General features: G+C 59.1%; 1 protein-coding gene and 1 pseudogene across 2 annotated transcripts; both read right to left on the bottom strand.

The window, feature by feature from the left end:
• Nucleotides 1–2,865: 2,865 nt before the first annotated feature.
• Nucleotides 2,866–22,630, bottom strand: TEDC1 (tubulin epsilon and delta complex 1). Of its 2 annotated transcripts, XR_011562754.1 has the most exons (9): nt 21,946–22,630; nt 21,770–21,848; nt 21,194–21,396; nt 20,769–20,924; nt 19,787–19,885; nt 17,536–17,622; nt 16,875–17,042; nt 15,151–16,373; nt 2,866–3,165 (listed from the first exon to the last, which is right to left on the bottom strand). XR_011562754.1 is itself a non-coding variant. In XM_070775906.1 (8 exons), exons 1-8 carry the CDS (start codon nt 22,087–22,089, stop codon nt 16,050–16,052), a joined length of 1,260 nt encoding a protein of 419 aa, XP_070632007.1. In that variant the 5' UTR covers nt 22,090–22,630; the 3' UTR covers nt 14,576–16,049. The 2 variants fall into 2 exon arrangements, 1 of the variants encoding a protein (XP_070632007.1); XM_070775906.1 differs by lacking the exon at nt 2,866–3,165 and having other exon boundaries at nt 14,576–16,373.
• On the bottom strand, nt 6,959–12,921 carry LOC139178296 (farnesyl pyrophosphate synthase pseudogene; annotated as a pseudogene).
• Nucleotides 22,631–24,324: the final 1,694 nt, after the last annotated feature.

Here is a 24,324-nt window from a genome sequence, read left to right as displayed (position 1 = left end):
GGAAGGCCCCCTTCCAAGTGGGCACCTCCAGCCCTGGTTTCATCCTGGCTGCTGCCCCACCTGGCACCCACCTCCCAGGGTCTCTGCCGCCACATGCAGGACCCCAGCATGCTGAGTGTGGACGCCTGGAGTAGAAGATGCCTTGGGAGGGTCATCGGCCTAGCCCCTGCGCCCACAATTCCATGAGCTCCTGCCCCCCATCACACACACACCCCTTCTTCACCCTCACTGTGTGGACACACTTGACCCACGAAGCCCCCCCTCCTGTGGCTGCAGCAGAGGCCTGGGCATCTCCTTCATCCCAGCCCTTGGCCCGGCCAACGAGCCAAAGAACCGCTGCACCGCGCACCCCGCCTCCCATCCACTCCACGGGCGTTTCCACTCCCTGACGCGTTCATCAGACCTGGGCCAGGGCCGCCGGGGCCAAACAGACCCTGTCCCGACAGGCGCTCACGCAGGGAACCCCAGCCCCTGCCCCAGAAGGCCGGAGCCAGGGCCTGGCCGCCCTTCCCCCGCAGCCACCGGGCCTCTCCCTGGGGACCAGCCCCAGGCCCTGCTGCCCCAGCCGTCCTGAGCCCGGCCCGGGGCCTCCTGCTTGGCTGCCCGGACCTCACGGACTCCGGGGCCTCCGGGCACTTCGCTGCCCGCCCCTTCCCTGGCGCCTCGCACGCATCCCTCAGTGCCCACAAGGGGTGGTAGGGCGAGAGGAAAAGGCGGCCCTCCCGCAGCCCGATCGGACAGAGGTGAGGCCGTTGAAGGGGTTGGGCTGCTCCCAGCAGCCTGCGTCTAGGCTCCTCGATCCGCTTCGCCCGCTTCCCCCGACAGGGCCTGGTCCAGGCAGTCCAGCCGCCAGGCCTCACCCCTGCAGCGCCGCCGCTGCACCCTGCCACCCCTGCGGCCGGGCACTCGGGGCTCACCGGGGCGCCCTGCCCGCGTGCCCTGCCCGCACCTACCCGCCGCCGGCCAGATTCTGCGCGCGCGGGGCCCGGCCCCACGGAGCTTGTCTGCGCGCCCGCCGAGGCCGCGCTCTCCTCCGCTCCGCGGCGGCCCCCCCCCGCGCGCGCCCCGCCCCCGGCCCGAGGCCCCGCCCCACGCTCCCGGCCGCCGGCGCCCGCCGGACCCGGACTGGGGTCTCCGCGCCCCCACCCCCTCAGCGGCGCCGGTTGCCAGGGCGACAGCACTGCACGGCAGCGGCGCCCGGGGCCTCGGCACTAGGAAGCCAGACGCCCCCGGGCTCCATGCGCGGCCCGGGAAACCTCTCCACCCGCGTCACTCCGCAACCCGAGGAAAACTGGCCTGCGGGCGCCCTGAAATTCCGCGGCAGCCCACACCCAGGCCGCCGACCAGGGCGACTCTGATCGCCGGCAACAGGCGGCCTTACCGCGGAGCTGGCCCCGAGGCGGGCCCGGGTGGCTGCCGCCCATCTGCAGGTGGCCCCACGGGACTTCGTTTGGGGACGCGGTGCCGCCTCCCAGAGACCCTGGGTCCTGGGTTCCTCCGCCTTCCCCTGTCCTCATCTGAGACCAAAGAATAGGGGCAGTGAGCAGCCATCCGGGGAGCATGCTAGGGTTTGGAGGCTCAGGCCGCTTTCCACCCATCGGAGTCCCCACCCTGCCCTCACTGAGCACCGCCCCCAACATCGCAGCCACGTCCACCCCGGGACGGAGGAGGGGCGCGCACCCGCTGCCTACCTGCTGCCTCTGACGGAGAAGAGCAGGTCAGAAGGTGAAGGGACCCGCTGGGCACCCACTGCACCTGTCTGCTCACACCCAGGCCCCGGCAGTGCCTGGTCCCACACAGGTGGCTGAGTCTGTGCAGATGATGGGCTCCACTGCCCTTCCCCGGCATCAGGCCCTCCAGGGGTGCCCTGGAGCCAGCAGGCCATCCTGGCCCGTTCCTGAGAGGCATGAGGGAGACGTTGAGATGCTCTGGAGCTGAGCTCTCAGGATGGTTGACTGCCGGATACCAGCACCCGCAGCCACTCATACACTGGCTCTCACTGGAGGAAGTGCAGTCAGGGCTCCAAAGCTGCCTCTGTGCCCAGGGAGGGGCCCCAGATCCACAAGGATGGTTTACCTTCCCCAGGGAGGTCTCCAGAGCCCAGGGGCCCAGGTACCAAGACCACTTCCTGCAGCATGGAGGTGCAGGTTCCGACTGGTCAGCAGGCACCACCAGCAACCCTGTGGCAGATCCATCCTGGCTGGACGGGGAGGCAGAGGAGACCAGGGCACCCCCAGGGTCCCCTGAGCCCACACCTCCAGCCGCCATCTGCCCTAGAGGAAGGGCTGCCCGCCAGGCCTCCCTGCCCACCTCCTGTCTTGCTCTGCCCTCCCCACTCACCCAGGGGCTGCTGGGAAAGTCCAGTCTTTACCCCAGTCCCGCATGTCTGCGTTAGTGCTCTGCATGCCATGCGCCCCTCACCGCCCCAGCACCCAGCTCTTGCCTCCCAATCCCCCATCTGTGTGTCCACCCCCTGCGCCCCCCGCACTGCGCCCCCAGACAGGCCCAGAACACTTGGGACGCAGGCCAGCTCCCTCTGGATGATGTGATTAAATCACAGGCCTTGAGATCTGGGATCATCCCAGATTGCCAGGGCAGGCCTTGTCATCACCAGCCTCCTTGTGGGAGGGAGGTGGAGTGCGAGGGTCAGAGAGATCTGAAGAGGCTACAGCCGGCTTGGAAGGTGCGGGGATTGGCCAGGAGCCAAGAAATACAGGCGCCTCTAGAAGCTGGAAAGGCAGGGCAACCACTCTCCTCTAGAGCACCTGGATTTGAGCCCAGTGAGACTGCAGAACTGTAAGACTAAATCTGTGCTGCGCTCGCCTGTGGCGACTTGTCGCAGCAGCAGTGGGTTACTAATACAACTGCCGAGCTAAAATCTGACTTTACTCAGACAGAGTTTGCTGTCGCAGGCTTGCTACAGGAGGCACTCGGGGCAAAGAAACGAATCCCAGATATGAGATCAGGGAGACAGGAGGGAAAGCTGAGCGCAAGACGCAGCAGACCCACGGGGCAGTCTTAACGCAGACTCTCACGGTAGTGATGAAAATGCTTAGCAGGGCTTCCCTGGAGGTCCAGCGGCTGAGACTCCGTGCTCCCAATGCATGGGCCCGGGTTCTGCGTGCTGCAGGGAAGACCGAAGATCCCACATGCTGCCACGAAGACCTGCCGAAGCCAAATAAATGTTTTTTAAAACATAAGTAAACTGGGGTTTCCCTGGAAGTCCAGTGGTTGAGGCCTCACCTTCCAGTGCAGGGGGTGCACGTTTGATCCCTGCTTAAGGAGCTGAAATCCCACAAGCCACGTGTCCGAAAAAACAAAACCTCAAAACAGAAGCAATATTGTAACAAATTCAACAAAGGCTCTTTAAAATAAAAAAGTGAACTGAGGCACATTTAAAAATTTTAGGTGCTTAGGAATGACCCTGTTTTAGAAAACATGAAGACAAATACAAACCACAATGGCCCATGAAGTAGGTGACAGGCACAGGGCCAGCTGACTGTAGTGAGTTAAGACGGCGCTCGGCAGCTTCTTGCTGCAGAGCCGAAGGAACATGAGCAGACCGTAGCGCTCACACATGTGGGAAGAAACCACGAACTTTTCTCCATAATGAGCCCCGTGAACAAGAAAAGACGGGGGAAACAGAGCAGCTGCAGAAATGGGAAAACTAAAGACGGCAGGTTCACAAACTGACTTATCAGTAATTACCTTAGATGCAAATGGACTAAGCATTCCCATGGAAAGACTAAGATGAGCAGTCTGTTCTGTTTGTTTTTTTTTTAATCAAAATGGATACTGTTTACAAGAAACACATATAAATCATGGGATTGTGGATGGGGAAGGACTGGCCGTGCAAATATGCACTGAAGGAGGGTGGCGTGTGGCATCACCACGGGGGTCTCCGGGGTAGGATGCTCCCCAGGAGACCATTTCTGGACGAGGCGTGATGACGTGTCCAGGTGGACTGTCAGGATGCATGCAGTTCACCCTCCAGTGGTCCAGAATACGCTGTGCGTGTACACACACACACACACACACACACACACACTCACTTCAGTAAAGAAAAGCCAAAGGTGGCAAGACAGGAAGAGCTGCCCAGGCAAGACGAAGGAGTTACGTTTGTTTGTGGTCTTTTTCTTTCCCGTCTCCTGGGCTCCCGCTTTGGGTGAGACGGGCCCGGTCTCTCCCAGTGAGCGCGCCTGCAGAGAGAAGGTGGCGCAGGAGGCACTGAGGCCTCTGAAGACAGCAGAGGCAGGCAGATGGTGGGGCGGGGGCCAGAACTGGAAGCGCCAACCTGGTGGCAGTTTCAGGGCCCTCCCCTGTGTCGCTGGGCTGGACTCCGCCTGGAAGCACCAACCTGGTGGCGAATTTCAGGGTCTCCCCCATGTCACTGGGCTGGACTTGCCTGCACCAGCAGTCATCCAGGGGCTGTGACAGGACAGGGAGCTCCAGAAACCCTCTAGTTCTGGCTCAGCGAGGGAAAGAGGAGGGATGGGGAGGGGTGGCTCTGTTTGCTGGTTTGGGGCCCCTGGGCAGTCCCACCTCTGGCCGGGCTGCAGTCAAGGCAGCGGGGTTCACAAGCACCTTTTTAGGGCTAAGACCCTCCTCTCCAGTAAGAAGAGACATGGTCCAGAGTGGGACCCACCTGCTTTGAGGGGAGGGGGAGAGCCAGGCCTTTTCTGTCTCAAGATGCAGGCCCAGTCGGGGGAGTGTACAGGAGGGTGGGCTGAGTAAAGCCCCAGACTTCTGCCAGAGGACTGGAAAGTGGAGCCCCAGGCAGCCAGAAAGTGACAGAGACAAGCCAGAGAAGGGGCTCCAGAGAGCAACCATGAGGTGGTTTATGACTTCTGGGCTCAACCCCAAGCTGTGTGCGTCACACCAAGTCCAAGAAGTGAACCGCAGGACACAGCATTGCCCAGGTCCCACACCGGTCACTTGGCAGTGCCCACACGGGACAGAATTCAAATGACACTGCAAAGGCTTTGAAAGGAGAACGGACGCTGAAACCGCTGTCCATACAAGGCTATTTGGAATTTTCAGCTTGAACCCAACTGGGCTGATTGTGTGCGAAAAGAAAAATGTCACCATTCTCAATGGGATTTAAACAAAACCAGATATTTATAACATAACGTTTAAATGTGCAGGACACAATCCAACATTACTCTGCATATGAAGAACCAGGAAAAATCCAACCAACCCACAAGGGAAAAGAAAATCCAATGTCATCATGTCATAAAAATCCTCATCAAAATATTAGCAAATAGAATCAAGCAACATAAAAAATAAAAACCACGACCACATGAAGATTATCTCAGAAAAACAAGGCTGGTTCCACATGGGAAAATTAATCAGTATGATCCACTATATTAGCAGTCTAAAGAAGAAACCGTATGAGCGTATCAATTCATGTAAAGAGAGCATTTGACAGAATTCAGTATCCACCCATGATAAATACTCTCAGAAAACTAGAAACAGGAAAATCTTTACTAAATAAAGGACATCTCAAAGAGAGAGAGAGAAAACAAATCTACAGCTAATGTGATAGTTAATTCTGAAGGACTGGGTGTTTTACTTTAAGATCAGAAAGAAGGCAAAGATGTCCTCTGTATCCACTCAGTTCAGTTCAGTTCAGTTCAGTCGCTCAGTCGTGTCCGACTCTTTGTGACCCCGTGAATTGCAGCACGCCAGGCCTCCCTGTCCATCACCAACTCCCAGAGTTCACTCAAACTCACATCTGTCGAGTCGGTGATGCCATCCAGCCATCTCATCCTCTGTCGTCCCCTTTTCCTCCTGCCCCCAATCCCTCCCAGCATCAGAGTCTTTTCCAGTGAGTCAGCTCTTCGCATGAGGTGGTGTAATCACTACTATTCACTATTGGACTAGCAGTCCTGGCCAATGCAATCAAATAAGAAAAATAAATGGCATGCATAATAGAAAGTGAGAAGACTCTTTCTATTCATGCGTGCATGTGTGAGTGTGTGCTAAGTCACTTCAGTTGTGTCTGATTCCTTGTGACCCCATGGCCTGTAGCCCATCAGGCTCCTCTGTCCATGGGATTCTTCAGGCAGGAATACTAGAATGGGCTGTCATGACCTTCTGCATGGGATCTTGCCAACCCAGGGATCAAACCCACATCTTTTTTGTCTCCTGCATTGGCAGGCAGGTTCTTGACCACTGAGCTACCTGGGAAACCCCCTCTCTATTCATAGATGACAATAAAGTCTATATAGAAAATCCCAAATATTCTACTTAAAAATATCTAAGTACAAATAAGTGAGCTTAATAAGGGTGTAGGATACAAGGTGAAAACAACTTCAATTCTGCTTCTACTGGAAGCAGACAAGTGAAAACCAAAAATTTTAGAGGAATAACACTTTAGCTCCCCTCAAAATTAAATACTTTGATATAAATCTAACAAAACATGTATAGGATCTGTGTGATGAAACTTGCAAAATGCTGATGAAAGAAATCAAGGATTAAATAAATAGAAAACTGTGATCATGAGATAGAAGATGCAATGTAGTCAAGATGCCAGTCTCCTCCAAAATGACCTACTGATATAATGCAACTCCAATCAAAACGCGTGGAGGAAATTTTGTAGATATAGACAAGGTCACTCTAAAATTTATATAGAATTGCAAAGGAATGAGAGTAAGCAAGACAATTCTGGAAAGAAGGGGAGAAGTTGGAGGACTCTCACTAACCAATTTTAAGAGTTATTGTAGGGGACTTCTCTGGTGGCCCAGTGGCTAAGACTCTACTCCCAACGCAAGGGGCCCAGGTTCAATCCTTGGTCAGGGAACTAAATCGCACACGCTGCACCTAAGACCTAGGGGAGCCAAATAAATAATTTGAAAAAAAGACATTGTAAATCTGAAGTAATCAAAACAGTTGGTATTGTCAAAGGATAAGCACGTGGATCTATATGAACAAACTGGAGTCCAGAAATAAACCCACAGCAGTGTGATCGAGTTTTTAATCAGACTTATTATAATTCACACACTGTGCAATTTACACATTTGAAGTTTACAATTCAAAGTCTTTTAGTATATCGACACATGTCACGATCATAGAACATTTTCATCACCCCCAAAAAGAAGCCTCATACTTATTAGCAATCACTCCCCAATTCTTCCCCAATTTCCTGAACTCTAGGCAACCACTAATCTGTTCTTTGCCTATTCTGGACACTTCCTGCTAATAGAATCAAACAATGCGGTCTTTTTTTTTTCATACAATGCGGTCTTCTGTGACTTATTTCAGGAAGCAAATGCATCTGTCATTACTTTATTCTTCTTTATTGCCAAGTAACCTTCCATCATTTACTCCAGATTTATTTATCAGTTGGACATTTATGTTGTTCCCACTTTTTGGCTATAAATAATGCTTCGATGGACACTTTGTACAAGATTTTTTTTCTGAACAAGACTTTCTGTGGACATGTGTCTTCATTTCTCTTGAGTGTATGCCCAGGAGTGGAATTGCTGGGTCATGAGGTAAGTCCACGTTTAACAATCTGAGGAACTGCTGGTCTTCAGACTGTTGTACGTTCTCACCAGCAGCATATCAGGGCCCCGATTTCTTCACATTCTCCCCAGTGACTGTTACGTGTCAGTATTTCTGACCACAGCCCCCCGGGGGTGAAGGGGCATCTATTTCCTCGAAGCTGGAGTTGCCTTTCCCACTGGGGCTCATGACGCTGGGCATCCCCTCATCTGCTGACTGCTCAAGTGTGTATCTTCTGTGGAGAACATCTGTTCAAACCCACTACCCATTTTCCCATTGTGCTATGGTCCTCTTACTGTTGAGTTGCAAGAAGGAATTCTTTTTATGTTTTGGATACAAGTCTCTTGAAAGCGGCAGGTTCCTTCCATCAGCCTGAGGAAGCTGCTTCCCACTCCTGCTTTGTTGAGCGCAACCAATAAGCTCTAACTAAGGTGTGAAGGTGATTCGACAGAGAAGGGATAGAATTTTCACTAACTGGACATTCATATGCCAAAAAAAAAAAAAAAAATCCTTAAGCTAACCTAATATCTAACACAAAAATTAACACCAAGTGGTTAGTATGTCTAAATGTAAAAACTATAAATTTGCAGAAGGAAACATAAAAGGAAATCTTCATGACCTGGGACTGGTCAAAAAAAAAAAAAAAGCCGTGACACCAAAGGCACAGCCCACAAGAGATAAAGTGATAAACGGGACCTCGTCAAAATCAAAAGCCTTTACTCTGCAAAAGTCAAGTTCAGGACTTCCCTGGTCCAGGAGTTAACACTCCACATTCCCAGGCCTTCCCTGGTGGTCTAGTGGTTAAGGATCCAGCCGCCAATGCAGGGGTTAGGGTTTGATCCCTGGTCTGGGAAGGTCCCACATGCCACAGGGCAACTCCGCCCGATCGCCACAACGACCAAGCCCATGTGCCCAGAGCCCATGCTCCACAACAGAGAAGCCCAGCACGCGATGAGACGCCCACACGCCACCAGTCACTCCTGCGCGCCACAACTAGAGAACGCTCACGCACAGCGATGAAGACCCAGTGCAGCCAAATAAATAAAGCTTAAAAAAACAAGGCTCCACACTCCCAGTGCAGGGGCACAGTTCAATCCCTGGCCAAGGAACAAACAGCCTGAGTACTACCCAGTGTGACCAAGAAAAAAGTTTCAAGGCCTAATTAATTCCTATCTTAATAAGTTATTCCAAAAAATAGATGGCAGAGGCTATGATGAGGCCAATGTAACCTTGATTGCATAACAGAAAAAGGGAAATACAAAGAAAAACGGAGAAGAAAGAAAGTCATAACAGAAAAAGGGAAATACAAAGAAAAACGGAGAAGAAAGTCATAGGCCTATTTCCCCTCGGGTATCAATATAAATGTTCTAAATAAAATTATACCTAATCAAAACCAACTGAATATTTAAATGTTACAGCATTGTGATCAAACAGGACTTCTCACAGGAATGCAAGGGTGGCTTGACTTCGGAAGGGGTGCTGATGTGTTAATGCAATTCATTATGATAAAGTAAAGGAGAAAATCATATGACTGTCTTAATTAATGAAGATAAACTATTTGGTAGTTATGATTCTAAAAAGGCTCTTAGGAAAATAAGAGTGGAAGGAAACTTTCTAAAAGTTGTACAAAGTTACGTAGAGCACAGATGGTGCTGTACTTCACGGGGAAACCTTAGGCGTGTGCCCTTGAAGACTAAGAACAGCACCACCATGCTGACTGGTAAGCGTCAGCAAGACGGCCAAAACGAAGCTACCGCCACCACAGGCTCTTTCTACACCAGCAACCGCAGACAGCACGTCTCTTCATTTAGAACCTCTACTGGCTCTGCTCCTAAGGGCGAACCCTGACGAAATGCAGGGGCTGAGAGCAGGGTGCTGCTGGTGCGTGAACTGCCCGGTGGGAGAGAAGGGGACTGAGCGTGGAGAAGCTGACAGCACAGAGCCAGGAGGCCAGGGCATGCTTGTGTGTAGACAGTGTTGGAAACTGGCTCACTGCATGGAAGAGATCTGGATTCCTGCCTGATTCCACACAGAGGCAGACTCTGGATGGAATGAAGCAAAAACTGAAGAAGGAAATGCGGAGAACATGACACAAGACAGAAACACATCTTCAAATGCTAACTGTAAAAAGCAAGAGGCAAAATCATAATTCAATTAAAACAAAATTTAAATTTTCTATTCAACAAAGGGAAACCATGAGCAAATCTTTAGCCAACCACAGAATGGAAAGTGAAAGTGAAAGTCACTCAGTCATGTCCGACTCTTTGCGACCCTGTCCAAACAGTCCATGGAATTCTCCAGGCCAGAATACTGGAGTGGGTAGCCTTTCCCTTCTCCGGGGGATCTTCCCAACCCAGGGGTCGAACTGGAACCTGCTGCATTGTAGGCAGATTCTTTATCAACTGAGCTACGAGGGGGACAGAATGGAGAAGATATCTATAATGTGTGAAACCAATGATGTGTTCATATCTTGAATTTTCAAAGAACTCCTGCAAAGCAATTTTTGAAAGTCAGCAAACATCAGGCAAAAATCCACGTGGATCGGTTAATTCAGGTGGCGGCGTTCAATCTGATTAATATTTGAAATAAAATTTAAAAATAAATAAATGGTTAGGATGGCATAAAAAAGAATGAAATAATGCCACTTTTCGCAACATAGGTGGATCCAGACATCATACTACTAGGGGAAGTAAGTCACAAAGAGAAATATTAATATTGTATATCATTCACGAGTGGGAACTAAAAAATGATACAGATGAATTTATTTACAGAACCGAAACAGACTCAGGACTTCCCTGGTGGTCGAGTGGCTGGGAGTCTGACTGCCAGTGCAAGGGACAGGGCTTCGATCCCTGGTCTGCGAGGATTCCACATGTGCCGAGCAGCTAAGCCTGTAAGCCACAACTCCTGAAGCCCGTGAGCCTAGAGCCTGTGCTGCAGGAGAAAAGCCGCTGCAGTGAGAAGCCGGAGCACCACAGAAAAGACCAGCCCAGGCCACAGCTAGAGGACGGCTGAACACAGCAGCGAAGGCCCAGTGCAGCCAAAAGTCATCAACCAATTAATTTTAAAAAAAGAAGAAACAGACTCACAGACATAGGAGGAAAAAAACCTTATGGTCACAGAAGGGAAAAGGGGTAGGGAAGAATCAGTCAGGAATACGGGATTGAGATCCCCTGGAGGAGGGAATGGCAACCCTCTCCAGGGTTCTTGCCTGGAGAAGTCCAAGGACAGAGGAGCCTGGGGTCACAGAGTCAGACACAACTGAGCGACGGACACTTTGACTTCCATGGTATTAAAGATACAGTCTACTAAATGTGAAACAGATAGGCAACCAAGATCTACTGTATAACACAGGGAAATACATTCAATATCTTGTCATCGCCTGTAATGGAGAAGAATCTGAAATATATATATAATTGAATCATTTTGCTATATACCCAAAACTAACACAGTATTATAAATCTACTATATTTCAATTTTTTTTTTCACAGGTTAGACAATAATTTATTGAGAAGCCTCCCTTCCCCACCTTCACAGACTCTAGGTCACTTTTTCCACTTGTAGATCTTTTGTGCTAACCCCAGGAAGATGGCTGGGGGCAGGGGCGCAGCCTACTGCTCGATGAGACCCATAATGTGGTTGTAACTGTCTTCCTCGTATTGCATGTACACAGCCGACAGATTCATCTCCTCGTAGAGCGCCTTCACTCGGGCCACCTTCTCAGCCTCCTTCTGCCCGTAGTTCTCCTGCAGGATTTGGCGCTGTTCTGGAGAGGCCCGCTGCAGACACTGAACCACCAGCCAGCTGCACTTGTCCTGATGTCTGTGCCGATCTTACCCGTCACACTGGGGTCCCCAAAGAGATCGAGGTGATCATCCTGAATCTGAAAGAACTCTCCCATCTCCAGCACGATCTTCTTGGCATGGGCATGCTCCTTCTCCCCATCAATGCCCGCCATATACATGGCAGCAGCTACAGGAAGGTAAAAGGAGTAGAAAGCTGTCTTGTACTTGACAATAGACTTATACCTCTTTTCTGTGAATCTGCCAAGATCCACGTTGCCCTGGGGGGCTGTGATGAGGTCCAAGGTCTGTCCGATCTCAGTTTGATCTCGATCAGGTCCAGGTAATAGGGCTGCTCCCGACAGTACAGCTTCAACAGGCGGTGGATGGATGATTCCAGAAGGAAAGCATCATTGATGGCATCCGAACCTATGCCTGGCTTCTGATACCAGCAGGTCTTCCCCCATCGGGTGAGGGATGAGTCCATAATGTCATCTGACACCAGGAAAAAGGCTTGGAGCAGTTCCACACACCAGCCCACAGTCAGGGCCCGCTGTAGACTGTCAGGATCTTCTTTCCCGGGCTCCACAAGCTCTCGGAACGTCACCACCACTGTCAAACCCCGATTGTACTTGCCTCCGATGGCATTGTATTCCAGGACCTCCTTGAGTCGGGTAATGGCATCTCCTATCTCTGGGTGCCCAATGTCCTCCTCAGTCAGCACCTTCACAGTCTGGGAGAAGTGCTGGATGAAATCCTGCCTTTCTTGGGCATAAGCATCCAATTTCTGGTCTCCATTCATTCTGAGGGAGGAGTAAAATGCTCTGTTCCTGGATGCGGGTTGCAGATCTATATTTCAATTTTTAAAAAATGATTTTGTGTTCACGTTCAGTCGTGTCCAACTCTTTGTGACCCCATGGACTGTAGCCCACCAGGTTCCTCTGTCCATGGGATTCTCCAAGCAAGAACACTGGAGTGGGTTGCCATGCCCTCTTCCCGGGATCTTCCCCACCCAGGGGTTGAACCTGTGCCTCCAGTGTCTGCTACATTGGCAGGCAGATTAAGATGGCAAATTTAATGTTGTGTTTTTTACCACAATTTAATAATGTCCCTAAATGGGAAGGGGAGATGGGACTTGTAAATAAAGACCAGAAGAGGGAATTCCCTGTTGGCCCAGTGGATGAGACTCCACACTCCCAGTGCAGGAGGACCTATTCAACCCCTCGCTGGGGATCTCAGGTCCCACACACCACAACCCAGCCCCAGAGCCCCAGCTGGACAGGCCACAGTGAAGACACAGGGCTGCTAAAACAAGAGACAGAGGCTAGAAGAAGAAAAACAGCTTTGAAGACAAGCCACCAGCGGACACGCCCGACAGCCAAGAGAGCGACAGACCCCAGGCGCCAGCCCGACCCTCACCCACCCTTCACTGAGCCCCAGACGCTCCCCACCTGGGCCAGAGGGGCCGTTCAGAACCAAGACGGGACCTGGCCCTGGACAGGGTACCACCTCCCCCACCAGAGACAGGAGAGCCTGCAGCCCGTGCCACTCCTACGCAGTCTCCCCAGAAGCACCCCCTTTCCTGACCCCGCTCCTGGACAGGACACTCAGCACCCAGTCCTCCCTGCCCACTCCCCACACCTGACCCCCGGCAGGGCTGCTCTAAGTCCTCCCCGCCCATTCCCCACCCTCGGCAGGGCTGCTCTGACCACTGCTGTCACCTCAGGCCTCCCCACCCAACAGGGCGCGCCCCTACCCCTTATGCAGGTTCGTCTGGGTGTCCACTCTCCCCCAGACACCGGGGGTGGGTGGGTGGGGGTGGCCCCCACCCGCCCCCAGCCCCAGGGCAGGCACGGGCACCGCAGTGGTCCTGGCTGTCGGACGAGTGGAGAATCAGCCCCCACCCCGCCAAGCGGAGAGCCCGCTGCTCGGCCGCACTTGGCAGCCAGGACCCAGCTGAGGCCCCAGAGCTCACGGGCACCTTGTGGGCAGCAGCCACACCCACGGGGAGGGCACGGGTGGCCAGCTGGGCCCCGCCAACAGGGACTGTCTCCTACATGCCACTCAGAGATGATCCTGCTCACCCGCACCTGGACTTCAGCGGGATCGGGGAACACCCTCAAGCCACCTGGAGGGGCGTCTGGGGGGACTGTGGTCCTGACTAGTCAGCCACGCCCCCAGGCCAAGGTCGACCAGTGCAGATAAGGCGAGGGAGATGGGGGCCAGCCAGTGGGCAGGGAGGTCCAGCGCCCGGAGGACCATGGAGACGGAGCGGCGGGGATAAGAGTCTGGGCGCGGGCAGCAGAGCCACCCGGCTGCAGGGGGCACCTGGGCCCTCGCCCTGCCTTCTAAGGCCACGGGTGACCCAGGACAGGGGCATGGGGGCGAGTGGGACCCTAGAGCCGCATGTCCCCAAGGTCACACGCGCGTGATCAGCGCCTTTTTTTGGCCACATCAAGCGAGGATCTTAGGTCCTCGACCGGAGGGTGGAACCGGCGCACCCTGCAGCAGAAGCATGGAGTCTCACGGCGGGACCGCCAGGGAGGCCCGGCGGGGGCGAGCCCTCCCTGCCTGAATCACGGCTGTTCTGCGTGCAGGTCTCCTGCACGTCTTCTGCGACGGGCTTGTGTTCTAGAAGACTTGGAGCTTCGGCCCCTGGACCCCAGGAGGCCTCGGCAGGGGGCCCGCGTGCCGTGACCCTCACTCCTTGCCTCTCTCCTTGGGGGCAGCGCGGTTCGCATCCAGGCACCCCGCCCCCGCCCCACACCTCACCCACAGGCGGCCCTGCCCGCCGCCCCTGGTTACAGCGAAGGTTCATCTGATTGCCCGTTTTCTCTCCTCTGGGGCCCCTGGACAGACAGCTCCATCCGCTGCACTCCAGCCTTGACACACAGCAGGTGTCGCAACGAGCTGCCGCTCCAGCTCCTTTCAGTGACCGGGCCTCCGCCTCAATGCAGCGAGTCCCCACCGAGCGGGGCGCGGTGTGCCCACCTCCTGCACGGCTGTGTCTGCGGGTGGGAGGCCGGGCTGGCTCCAGGACACACGTGGGTCTGGCTGCCCCACACGAGGCCAGGGGTTGGGGGCAGGATCTGAGCCCAGGGGTCCAGCCTGTAAACCTGTCACATCACAAGCAGAAGGGGACTCTGGTGGCCAGCAGGCCAGGGGGAGTGCAGAGGTGGAGAGGCAGCGGAGGGTCAGAGAAGGAGCCGGTGAGGTCTGAGGCCCAGGGCAGATTCTCTGGGGCCTCTGGCCTGCCCACTGGACCTCAGCCCCCCGAAGTGGCCGGATTGTGACCAGGCTCATTTATTACGACAGCAGGAGGAGCCCGACCCCAGGGGCCCAGCCTGCACCCCGCAACCTGGGCAAGCTCCTGTCTCAGGGTCACCACAGGGGCCCCCACCGCCCACCAGCCTGGCCTCTCAGGCTGGGCCACCTCGTGTTTCAGGATCAGCACCCCAAGTCCCACAGACACACGGACACACGGGGATTCTGGCTGAAGTGTCCTGGGCCCGCGGGTCAGCGGAGCAGCGACAGCCCTGAGGCACTGAGCTCCCACTTGTGTTTCTAAAGCTCGGGCCCCGAAGGCCGTGGCCATCACGGCCCCAGAGGATCCACAGGAGTCAGGGCATCCTTCTGTGGACTTGTTACCGTCCGGCAGGCAGGAGGGTGGTGGCAGGGAAATGAGAAGCGGCCTCAACACCTGAGGTGGAGGGCCTGGGTCAGGTGCCTGGACCCCAACTGCAGGCAGCAGGGAGCCACAGCCTTGGCAGGAGGGCTCCAGCCAGGGAGCGGGTGCAGGGAACCCAGAGGCCGGCCGCGGGGTAGGGTCAGACAGGCAGTCCTCAGAGGGGCATCCACTCACCGCTGCCGGCTCTGGCCGATGCTCCAGAGGCCAGTGCAGAGGCACCATGGGCATGCCCCCACCCGGGACAAAGGCCTGCACCAGCTGGTGCCCCCAGGCATGGGCCAGCGCTCCCCAGGCGGACGGCAAAGTACCAATGAGAACGTACCCTGGGGGCCCAGGGACCTGGGGAACAGGGCAGCCTGGTCCAGGAGGCCAGGCCCCATCTGTGCCCACAGGGGGCGGGGCGTGAGCACGAGAAGCCAAGCTCCCAGGACGGGGACAGGCTGGCTCTGGCGGGACATCCCCGGACAGACGGCTCTTTGTCAGGCGGGCCCCGCTCCTGCATGGCCTTGGAAACAAAGCCGCTCTGTCTGCAGCGGCCTCCCCGCTGGGCCCCTGGGCACCGCCCCCAAGGGCAGAGCAGAGCCCCCACCCAGGGCTCCCGTCGGGCATTCTGATCTGACACTCACGCATAACCACACACGTCCCAGGCACAGGCTGGCCCAAGTGGGGTGTGCAGAGGCACCCAGGGCACACTGCCCAACACCCGCCCCGTGCTGCAGGCCGTGCCCGTCTGTCCAGCACCCGGGCAGCCCTGGGCTGGCCCCGCCTCACCACCCTGCCCAGGGGCCCTCCCTGGGCCTGAGGGGCGCCCATCTCCCCAGAGAGGCCAGCTGGAGCCTCGGCTCTGCCAGCAGGCCTCCACAGTGTTCCTCAGAGTGCTCAGCAAGGCCTGACGCCCACGGCACCACGGTGGGCTGCCACGACCTCCTGGGGGCAGAGCCGGGGCCTGCTCCAGGCCCGCAGGGCGCAGGCGCGCTCTGCCCGAGGTGGGGCCCCGGGTCCCAGAGCCTGCACCGCTGGGGGATGGACCCTGCCCGTCCAAGGCCGTGCGGACGCGGGGGCTCCTGCAGCGCTCAGCGTGCGGGCGGCGGGACCCAGATGAGGCCAGGCCGCGCTCCTGCCAGCCTGGCCAGCTCTTGCCGACACTGGCCCTGCAGCTGGCGCAGCGCCGCCTCCAGGCAGGCCTCCCGGGCCCTGAGCGCCTCTGTCGCCTCGGCGGCCCACAGGCCCGGGCCGCCAGGCACCTTGGCCTCGGTCCTCACCAGCCGGCGGGGCCCGTGGGGCCGGGCCCGGCCCTCGTCCTGCTCCCAGGCCCGCTGCAGGGCTGCCAGGTCCTGCGCCACAGCCGTCTGCAGGGCCCGCCTCGCGGCTCTCCACTCGGGCCCGTGGCCACCAACCTGTACAGGAGACGGCAGCAAGTGAGCCAAGGACGAGCCGTCTACCAGGACACTCCCCGGGCTCCCTGGCTCTCACTGAGCCTGACCCCCGCCCCAGCCCCGCAGCAGCCCCTCCCGTTGCCTAGACGTCACTGCTCCGAGGCCTGGTCCCTCCAGGCTGTCTCACCCTCATCGAGCACCTCAGCCCCAAGCCGGGGGCACTAGGCGCCTGGGACGTGGCCCACCACCCTGCCTCGGGCCCAGCTCCTCCCTGAGGCGTGGCGGGGAACTGGGCCTGGCTGCTCCCTGCAGGCCGAGTCCCAGGGGCCTGCTCAGGGCCCAGGGCACAGACCCGGGGAGCCCACCATCAGCCCCACCCAGCACTCCAGCCATCCAACAGGGTTGCTGGGGTGAGGCACCGGGGAGTCTGGCAGGTGAGCCCACGTCTTCCAAACAGAGCGAAGGGAGCAACCCCAGCATGGAAGTCCATGGTCAAGTGGCCCAGGCCCACAGCCAGCTCACCACAGCCTGCCAGGCGGCCCGCCGGGCCTCTGCCGCCTCCCGCAGTTCCTCCTGCAAGGTCTGCAGCTCCCGCGCCAGCAGCCGCGCCGCTCCAGGCCCTGGCTCGGGGATCCTGGGCAGAAACGTGAGCGGTGAGGCCTCCGGGGAGCAGGCGTCCAGGACTGTGTCCTGCAGGGAGAGACCTCAGTGAGAAGGAGGGTGGCAGGCCTGGGCCTCGACCATGGGCCAGGTTCCCCAGCCAGCGGGGACAGCGAGCAGGGCTCAGCTCCCACCCCTAGGTCACAGAGGGGGCTGGACCGACCCTCACCCCCAGGGGCCTGGACACCAGGGACGCACAGAGGGCAAACTTCCAGAAGGCTGAGACCCCCTGAGGACCTCCTGGGTCTCCTCAGGAGCTGGGAAGGGTGGAGATGGGACAGACGGATGTCTGAAAGAGCCCCACACTCGAAACCCAAGGCCCAGGTGAAAAACCAGCTTCAGGGTTGGGTGAGGGGGCGTCCCCGAGACCTCTCTTCTCGCCTGGAAAATGGGAAGACCCACCAAGGCCCAGGGCTGCTGTGGCCAGGGCAGGGCAGGGCAGGGCAGGGGAGGGGAGGGTTGGGATGGGAGGGGAGGGGTGTGGAGGGGAAGGACAGGCAGGGGGTGGGGGGTGCCTCCTGACCATCCACTGCCAGAAGATGAGCTCCCGGTGCCGCCACTCCAGGGCCGCCTCCAGCCGCGCATTCTCCATCTCCAGCCGCCGCAACAGCTGCAAGGCAAGCCCCGCGGGTCAGAGCCAAGCGCAGGGCCCCGCCATCATGCTCACCGCACTCCTGCCTCACAGCAGGCCGACGGGAGGAGCGGGCGGCCTCACCTCCAGCACCCTCAGGCCTTCGACCACCCCGGGAGCCTCCGTGCCCGCCCCAACCGTGGGTCCTGTGGGTGGGGGCCGAGTGCCGGTGCCCCTCACTCGGGACTCCACGCCACATCCCCACTGACGGAGGGTTGCACCCTGGAGGCTTTGGGCAGCTGGGGGTCCTGGACAGCAGAGACTTCTGGGCTCTGGGAAGCCCCTCCCCTGTAACCCCCTAAACCTGAAGGCAGGGCAGGGGCTGCGCGGTGCCTGGCTCAGGGTGACGGAGGACAGGCCATGGGCCCAGCGTGGAGAACACAGTTGCACGGCCCCCTGCGCCCCGCCCTGCCCCTACGCCCGCACCCACAGACCCCGCACCGGCGCGCGTGGGTCCAGGCGGCCCCTGTGCTGAGCGCCCGCCCACCTGCCCGGGCCGCCACGGTCTCAGGAAGCCGAAGGGGGTGAGGCCAGGTGTGGGCCACCCAGAGGGCCCACGGCAAGCGACAGACACATCGGCCTCCACAGCCTCCCAGGCCTCTGGTCCCCTGGGAAGGCCCAGGCCACTCCTAGAAGAGAGCCCAGAATGTGCTCCGGGACCCAACAAGCAGCCGGAGCCAGCACTGAGGCTGCCCTGATGGCCTTCTCTCTCAGAGGCTGCACGGAGACCCAGGCCACGACCATCGTCATGCCACCAGGGGCTGGACACCCCTGGCCAGACGGAGGGGGTGCCTTGAACACCAGGCCAAGGGCCCAGCCCAAAGCCAGTGGAGCAGGGTAGAGGCAGACTTACCTGCGGTGAGAACTGCCCTGTGACCTGGGGGAGGCCTGTGGACCTGGCAGGGTGGAGCCACGTGCCCATACCACACACACGCACACACCCAGTGGCGAGTGAGAAAAGCAGCTTCATTGGTTCCCAAGAACAGTCCCGGGGGTGCCCACACCCCCAACAGGCAGGCCGTACAGAAGCAGACTGGGGACAAGGACAATGCCCAGTGCCCACAGCGCGCCTGGCCGCTGACGGCACCAGAGGCCATCCCAGAAGCTTCTGGGACCCATCCCAAGAGCACAGGCCCTTCAAGTAGGCTGCTCCCAGCTGCCACCCGCAGACCATCCACAAACCTTGGGAGGAAGTCAACGTAACCCTCCGCCTGGCCACGACGACGCTTTCAGTACTGTGGCACCAACTCGCACCAGCCCCCAGGCGGAGGGGGAGCTCCCCCCACCACAGCGCCCACGGAGGCTGGGGTCCCAGACAGCACCAGGCTGGGGCTGCCACAGCCCCCATGCTCCCCCGACCAGGGGACCAGGGGCAGGAGGCCTGGGCCCCGCTGAGTCACCCCAAATGGGGACCAGGCCAAGGGCATCTCAGTACACCCAGATGCGGCCTCAGCACCTCAAGGGCCAAGCACAGTCCTGCCCACAGAGCCAGCCAGACAGCCGCCAGGAACACTGGCCAGGTGGGCCCCATGGGCCACCCTGACCCCACATCAGGGAGCAGACCCCCAGGAGCACGCAGCACTACAGCCAAGACCTGCTGGGTCCATCCTGAGCCTCAGTCATTCTTCCCGGCCAAGTGCCCCCAGGCCAGGCAGTGCCAGCCTCACTCTGGACGGCCAGAGCCCAGTACTCAAGTCGTGGCCACCGGTCTGTCCCAGGAGCCCCTGGCCACGTGAGCCTCCAGGCAGGACACAGTAATGGAGGGGGCTCCTGAAAAGAAGGTCAGCAGAGAGTGGGCCACTCCCAGCCCATCACCAGGCGACACCTCCACAGGCTCAAGGCACCCACACCCGTCAGCCCAGACCCTGGGCGTCTTCCTTAATTCCAGCATCCCCCCCGCCACCGCCACAGCTGGCTGCCAGCCGCCCGATGCCTGTGCTGTCCCCACGGCCCAGACAGTACCCGGCCACACACACACTGATGGCGGCACTGGCAGGCCCGGGCAAGGAGAGGGACAGAGGTTGTGCCCATCCCCCACGCAAGCCAGACGGTGAGCTTGACGACCACCCACAGCCTGGGTGTGCCACCCTCCCAGACCCCTTCTCACCTTGGGCCACACCCACCTTGGTCCCACCAGCCTCACCTGCCGGCCGCCCTCGGGGTCTCTGAGCAGCTCCGTTTCGGTGACAGACAGGTGGCCAAGGCTGCGGTCACTGTGGCAGCCACGGGTGTATGAGTGGATCTGAAACGCAGCGCAGACCCCATGCTGAGCATGTGGGTGCCCCCCAGCACTAGGCAAGGTACAGACCAGGAAAGGGGGTTCAGAGAGGGCCCAGCAAGGGACAGCAGTCAGCACTGCTGAGGCTGGCTCGGGGCCACCAGGAGGCCCCGCAGAGGGAGGAGCACCCCCGCCCAGCTCCTGCACCCCTGTGCCCTCAGCAGACCATCAAGTGGCAGGCCTGGGCGGTGGCAGAAACAGCCCCAGACAGGCTCGGTGGCCCAGTGAGGCCAATGGCAGGGACACAGACCACCTGGGTCTGGGGGGCAGGGAGGTGCACCAGCGAGGGGAGGCCTGAGGGCAGCAGGGAGGTCAGCAGGGGGGCCCGTCCCACACAGCAGGAGCAGAGGGAGCCCAGACAAGAAGGGGTGAAGGCGTCCCAGGAAACGCGAGCTGAGCAAAAGACCCTCTGCCAGGGGTTCTAGCACCAAAGAGTCCTGTGCTAGAGGGAGCCCAGGCCACCTACCCAGTTACTTCTCAGCCCAGAACATGTCCTAGGCCAGTAGGGGGACCCCTGTGCCCCCACAGCTGAGCCCTACCAGCCTTTAGGATCCCCGATAGAGCTGCCCACTGCCTGTGAGCCTACACCCAGGAGATAGTGGGAGGACAAGGTACCTTCCCCCCGCTGGCTTCCCTGATTCCCTGCCCCACAGACGCCCAGCAGCACCTGCTCAAGGCCCCTCCTGGACAATCCGGAGCCGTAGCGTCCCACCGTCGGGCCACCCCCAACCAGTCAGTCCCCAGCCAGGCCTGGGAAGACCCACATCCAGCCAAAGACCAGCCCCATCCTGAGCTGGGAAGCTGGACAGGCCTGTGCAGCAGAGAGGCGCTGCGCGAGCGGCACTACCTTGCCCAGGAGGGCGCACTGCTCCTGCTGACTGGCCATCAGGTTTCGCCACTGGAGCCGCAGCTTCCCCATCAGCCACTGCAGGTGGCGGATGTCCACACAGCCTTCTGCTTCCACACTCGGAGCAGGCAGGCCAGGGCTGGCCAGGGCCTCACACTGCGGAGGGGGCAATGGTCACACGCTGCCCCTGCACCCCACACAGGGTACCCCAAAAGGGAAAGGAGGCCCAGGCGAGTGACCACCGCCAGGTCTGAGGGGTGCCAGGAAGAGTTGGGGACAGACCCTGTGGACACACCGGGCCCTGCCCTGCCTCCGTGTGCTCCCCCGAGCATTCAGGAGGGCAACGCTGACCCCCACAGGGCCGACCTTGCCGATCCAGCTCCCGCACCCCAGATTCCGGCCCGGGCTGGGATTCCTGCACTCACCTCACACACGGGTATCTCGTCGCCCAGCCTCACATGGCTCTGGGTCAGCAGCCGCTCGGGCAGGGGCCCGCGGGCCAGGAGCCAGGCCAGGGCCAGCAGCAACTCGCGGCCACCCTGTGAGCCGTCGTCCGGGAGCTGCACCAGCGCCCGCCTAGGGTAGCCCTGGGAGCGCAGCGCCGACTTCACCCAGCGGGCTTGAGCCTCTGCGATAGGAGACGCCAGCTCAGGAGGGCCACCCACTGGAGGCGACACTCCCTCAGACTCTATGGAAGGGCCCCACGCGCGACCCCAGAGCAGAGAGCACGCTCGGAAGGGTCCCGTAGGAACACGGGGACCTAGCCAGGAGGCGGGGAGGGGCGGGGCCACCACGGAGGGTCCGATGAGGAGGCGGGGAGGTGAGCGGGGCTCTGCAGAGAGCTGTCCCCTGAGTGGATGGTGGGAGGGGCGGGGCGGGGCCACCAGGACCGGTCTGGCGGGGAAGCGGGGAGATGGGCGGGGCTCTGCAGAGGGCTGTCCCGTGAGTGGTTGGTGGGCGGGGCCGGGGCCGGCCAGGGCGGGCCTGGCGGGAAGGCTTACCCAGGGCGAGCGAGGCCGAGGCGCCGTCGGCGGGCAGCGGCGAGAGCACACGAAAGAGCAGCCGCCAGAGCGCGGGGGCCTGCGGGGATCAAAGAACGACTGCCAGTGGAGCTGGCCACCTCCCTTCGTCCACCCACGGGCCCACCGCGCCCGGCTGCCTGCCCTGCTGGCCTCACCGCCTCCGGATGGTCGAACTTGGCGCGGCGGAAGGTCTCGGGGCTGGGCGCGGCGGGCAGCGTCCGGCTCAACGCAGCGATGGCCTCGGGCAGAGCCCGGGCCGCGTCCGCCGGGTCGGGCCGGCGCAGCCGCCGCCTCCCCATGGAGCTCCCACTGGCCTCTCCGGGACAGCGCGCCACAGCCTCCGCGCGTCCAATCCCCGCGAGCGCGGGGTCCCTGCGCCCAATCGCTGCGCATGTCCCGCCCCCGCTGGGCCTGCGCCCAGTCACCGCGCAAGCTGGGACACGCCTCCAGCTCCCCCAATGAGCGGCGCCTCCGGCATTGGGTGCTGTCTGTGCCGCCCCTTGCGGAGGCACTTCCGGTGCGTCGAGCACCAATCGGCGTTGGGAGCTCCGCGGGGCGACTCAATCTCGGCAGCCCCGACACGTCTTGTCCTGATCCCACCAATCAGCTCCGCACCTCCGGTTGCTCCAAACGGCGGCAGGGCAACCGCCGGCGGCTAGGAGGGCAGCGCTGCTGGGCGCGAACAACCCCGGGAGCGATCCTCGGCCTCCTCGAGCCCTCTCGGGCCAGGCCGCTGCGGGCTCCCGGGCCCGGCCGCGCGCACCAGGCCGCAGACGCGGGGGCCGGCACCCGGGCACCGGGGGACGTCCCTCGACCGATCAGCCCCGCGCCACGCAGGAGGGTGCTCCTCCTGACCGGCCGGCGACTCTCCCCTTCAAACCTACGCCTGCAGACCCCCGCCCGGCCCCTTCCTGTCCAGTCCAGCCTCTGCCTAGCCAGCCCCCTTTACCCCTTACCTCGTCCCCACCCCACCCCTACCTGCCTCTGTCCTGCCCCTTCAGCCTTCTTCCTACCACTGAAGAGCGGGATCCGCACGGCCACTTTGGAAAGCAGTTTGGGTAATTTCAGAGCTAGCCTTAAGTTTACCAGACGACCCCACAATAGAAGTGCCGGGAATCTACGAGGACTCGCCTAGACATGGAGGAGGGCAGATACAAAACACTATATGATGTGTTATTGTTCAGTTGCTTAAGTCGTATCCAACTCTTTGCGACCCCATGGACTGCAGCATGCCAGGCTTCCCTGTCCTTCACTATCTCCCAGAATTCGCTCAAACTCATGTCCATTGAGGGGGTGATGCCATCCAACCATCTCATCCTCTGTGGCCCCCTCCTCCTGCCTTCAATCTTTCCCAGCGTCAGGGTCTTTTCCAACGAGTTGGCTCTTTGCATCAGGTGGCCATAATAGTAGAGCTTCAGCTCAGTCCTTCCAACGAATATTACTTTTCATCTATAGGAAGAGTCCAGAAAGCAAGTGTACAGAGACAGGAAGCAGGTGACCTGGACAGAGGCTGGGACCAGGGTGTGGCAGCAGGTGGGCATGAGGGAATTTTTGTGGGCAAGGAGACTGGTCTATAGTTGGATTGTGCTGATGGTTGCAGAACTCTGTGAACTGGTTAAAAAGCACGGAATGTGCATAGGTGAGTTTTATGGCATGAAATTATGCTTCAATAAAGCTGTAAAGAGGACAAGAGTAGGGGAGGGAGAGAAGGCAGAGAAAGTGCTCCCCAAACAACCCCAGCCTTGGCCAAGCCGACAGGAAGTGTGGTCACACCTGACTCCCCCATCTTCCTCCCAGTCCTTACCTTTGCCTGCCCCCATCTCAGGCACAGCCAGCTGCTCATCCCTTGTGTCCCCCGCAGAAGTGACCCCTTTCTCTAGAACTTGGCCTCTGACCCAGGCACCTGAACCCCAGGAGGCTGTTTCACTGGCCACCCACAAGCAGCTTACCTCCCAAGAGTCCTCCTCCCACCACGGTCATGGGGGCATTGCTGTCTGCCCCCTCACCCCCAACTTCAGTCCCTTCCAGGGTCCTCCTTCAATTAGGACTGGGACCAGCACAGGCTTCCAGTCTGGCTGTCTTCGGTCTCTGAGCTCGGAGACTATCCTGGTTAGGCCCGCCAGCCGTAGTGCCGGCAGACTTTGCCCGAAGTGGTTCCTGAGCCCTTTTCCCTCTCTGGTCTTCGCACCTGCTGGGCCTTCTGCGTGGAGTATCCTCCTTCCCAGCCGGAGGCCTGGCTGACCCACTCTTCTGCAGGCCTCAACTCTCTAAGCACTCATCCGCCCCTCACCCCCAGACAGCAAACCACACCGTGAGGCCAGGAGTCAGCTGCCTCTTCAGGGCTGCCTCCCAGCAGCTCAAGGCAGACTTTCCTGTGCACACAGTCCCCACTCTGCGCTTGCTCTGCCCACAAGCCCTCAGTCCCTGGGCCCCAAAGACACCTCCACTCCCTCAGCACTGAGACACCCAGGCTCACTCAGCCTCCTCTGCCCCCTCCTCCTCGGTCCCATCCATCCCCAGAGGCTCTCCAGCTC

Source organism: Bos indicus, chromosome 21 (assembly GCF_029378745.1).
Source record: "Bos indicus isolate NIAB-ARS_2022 breed Sahiwal x Tharparkar chromosome 21, NIAB-ARS_B.indTharparkar_mat_pri_1.0, whole genome shotgun sequence".
NCBI classification, from domain to species: Eukaryota; Metazoa; Chordata; class Mammalia; order Artiodactyla; family Bovidae; genus Bos; species Bos indicus.
Note: the sequence above shows the minus strand (reverse complement) of the source record. Positions and strands in the feature narration are given on the sequence as shown.

Coding starts and splice junctions, on each gene's coding strand:
- TEDC1 (XM_070775906.1), bottom strand. CDS start 22,089: ATGGGGAGGCGGCGGCTGCGCCGGCCCGACCCGGCGGACGCGGCCCGG. Junction 21,849..21,945: donor AGTTCGACCATCCGGAGGCG/GTGAGGCCAGCA, acceptor TGATCCCCGCAG/GCCCCCGCGCTCTGGCGGCT. Junction 17,043..17,535: donor TCATCTTCTGGCAGTGGATG/GTCAGGAGGCAC, acceptor CTCTCCCTGCAG/GACACAGTCCTGGACGCCTG.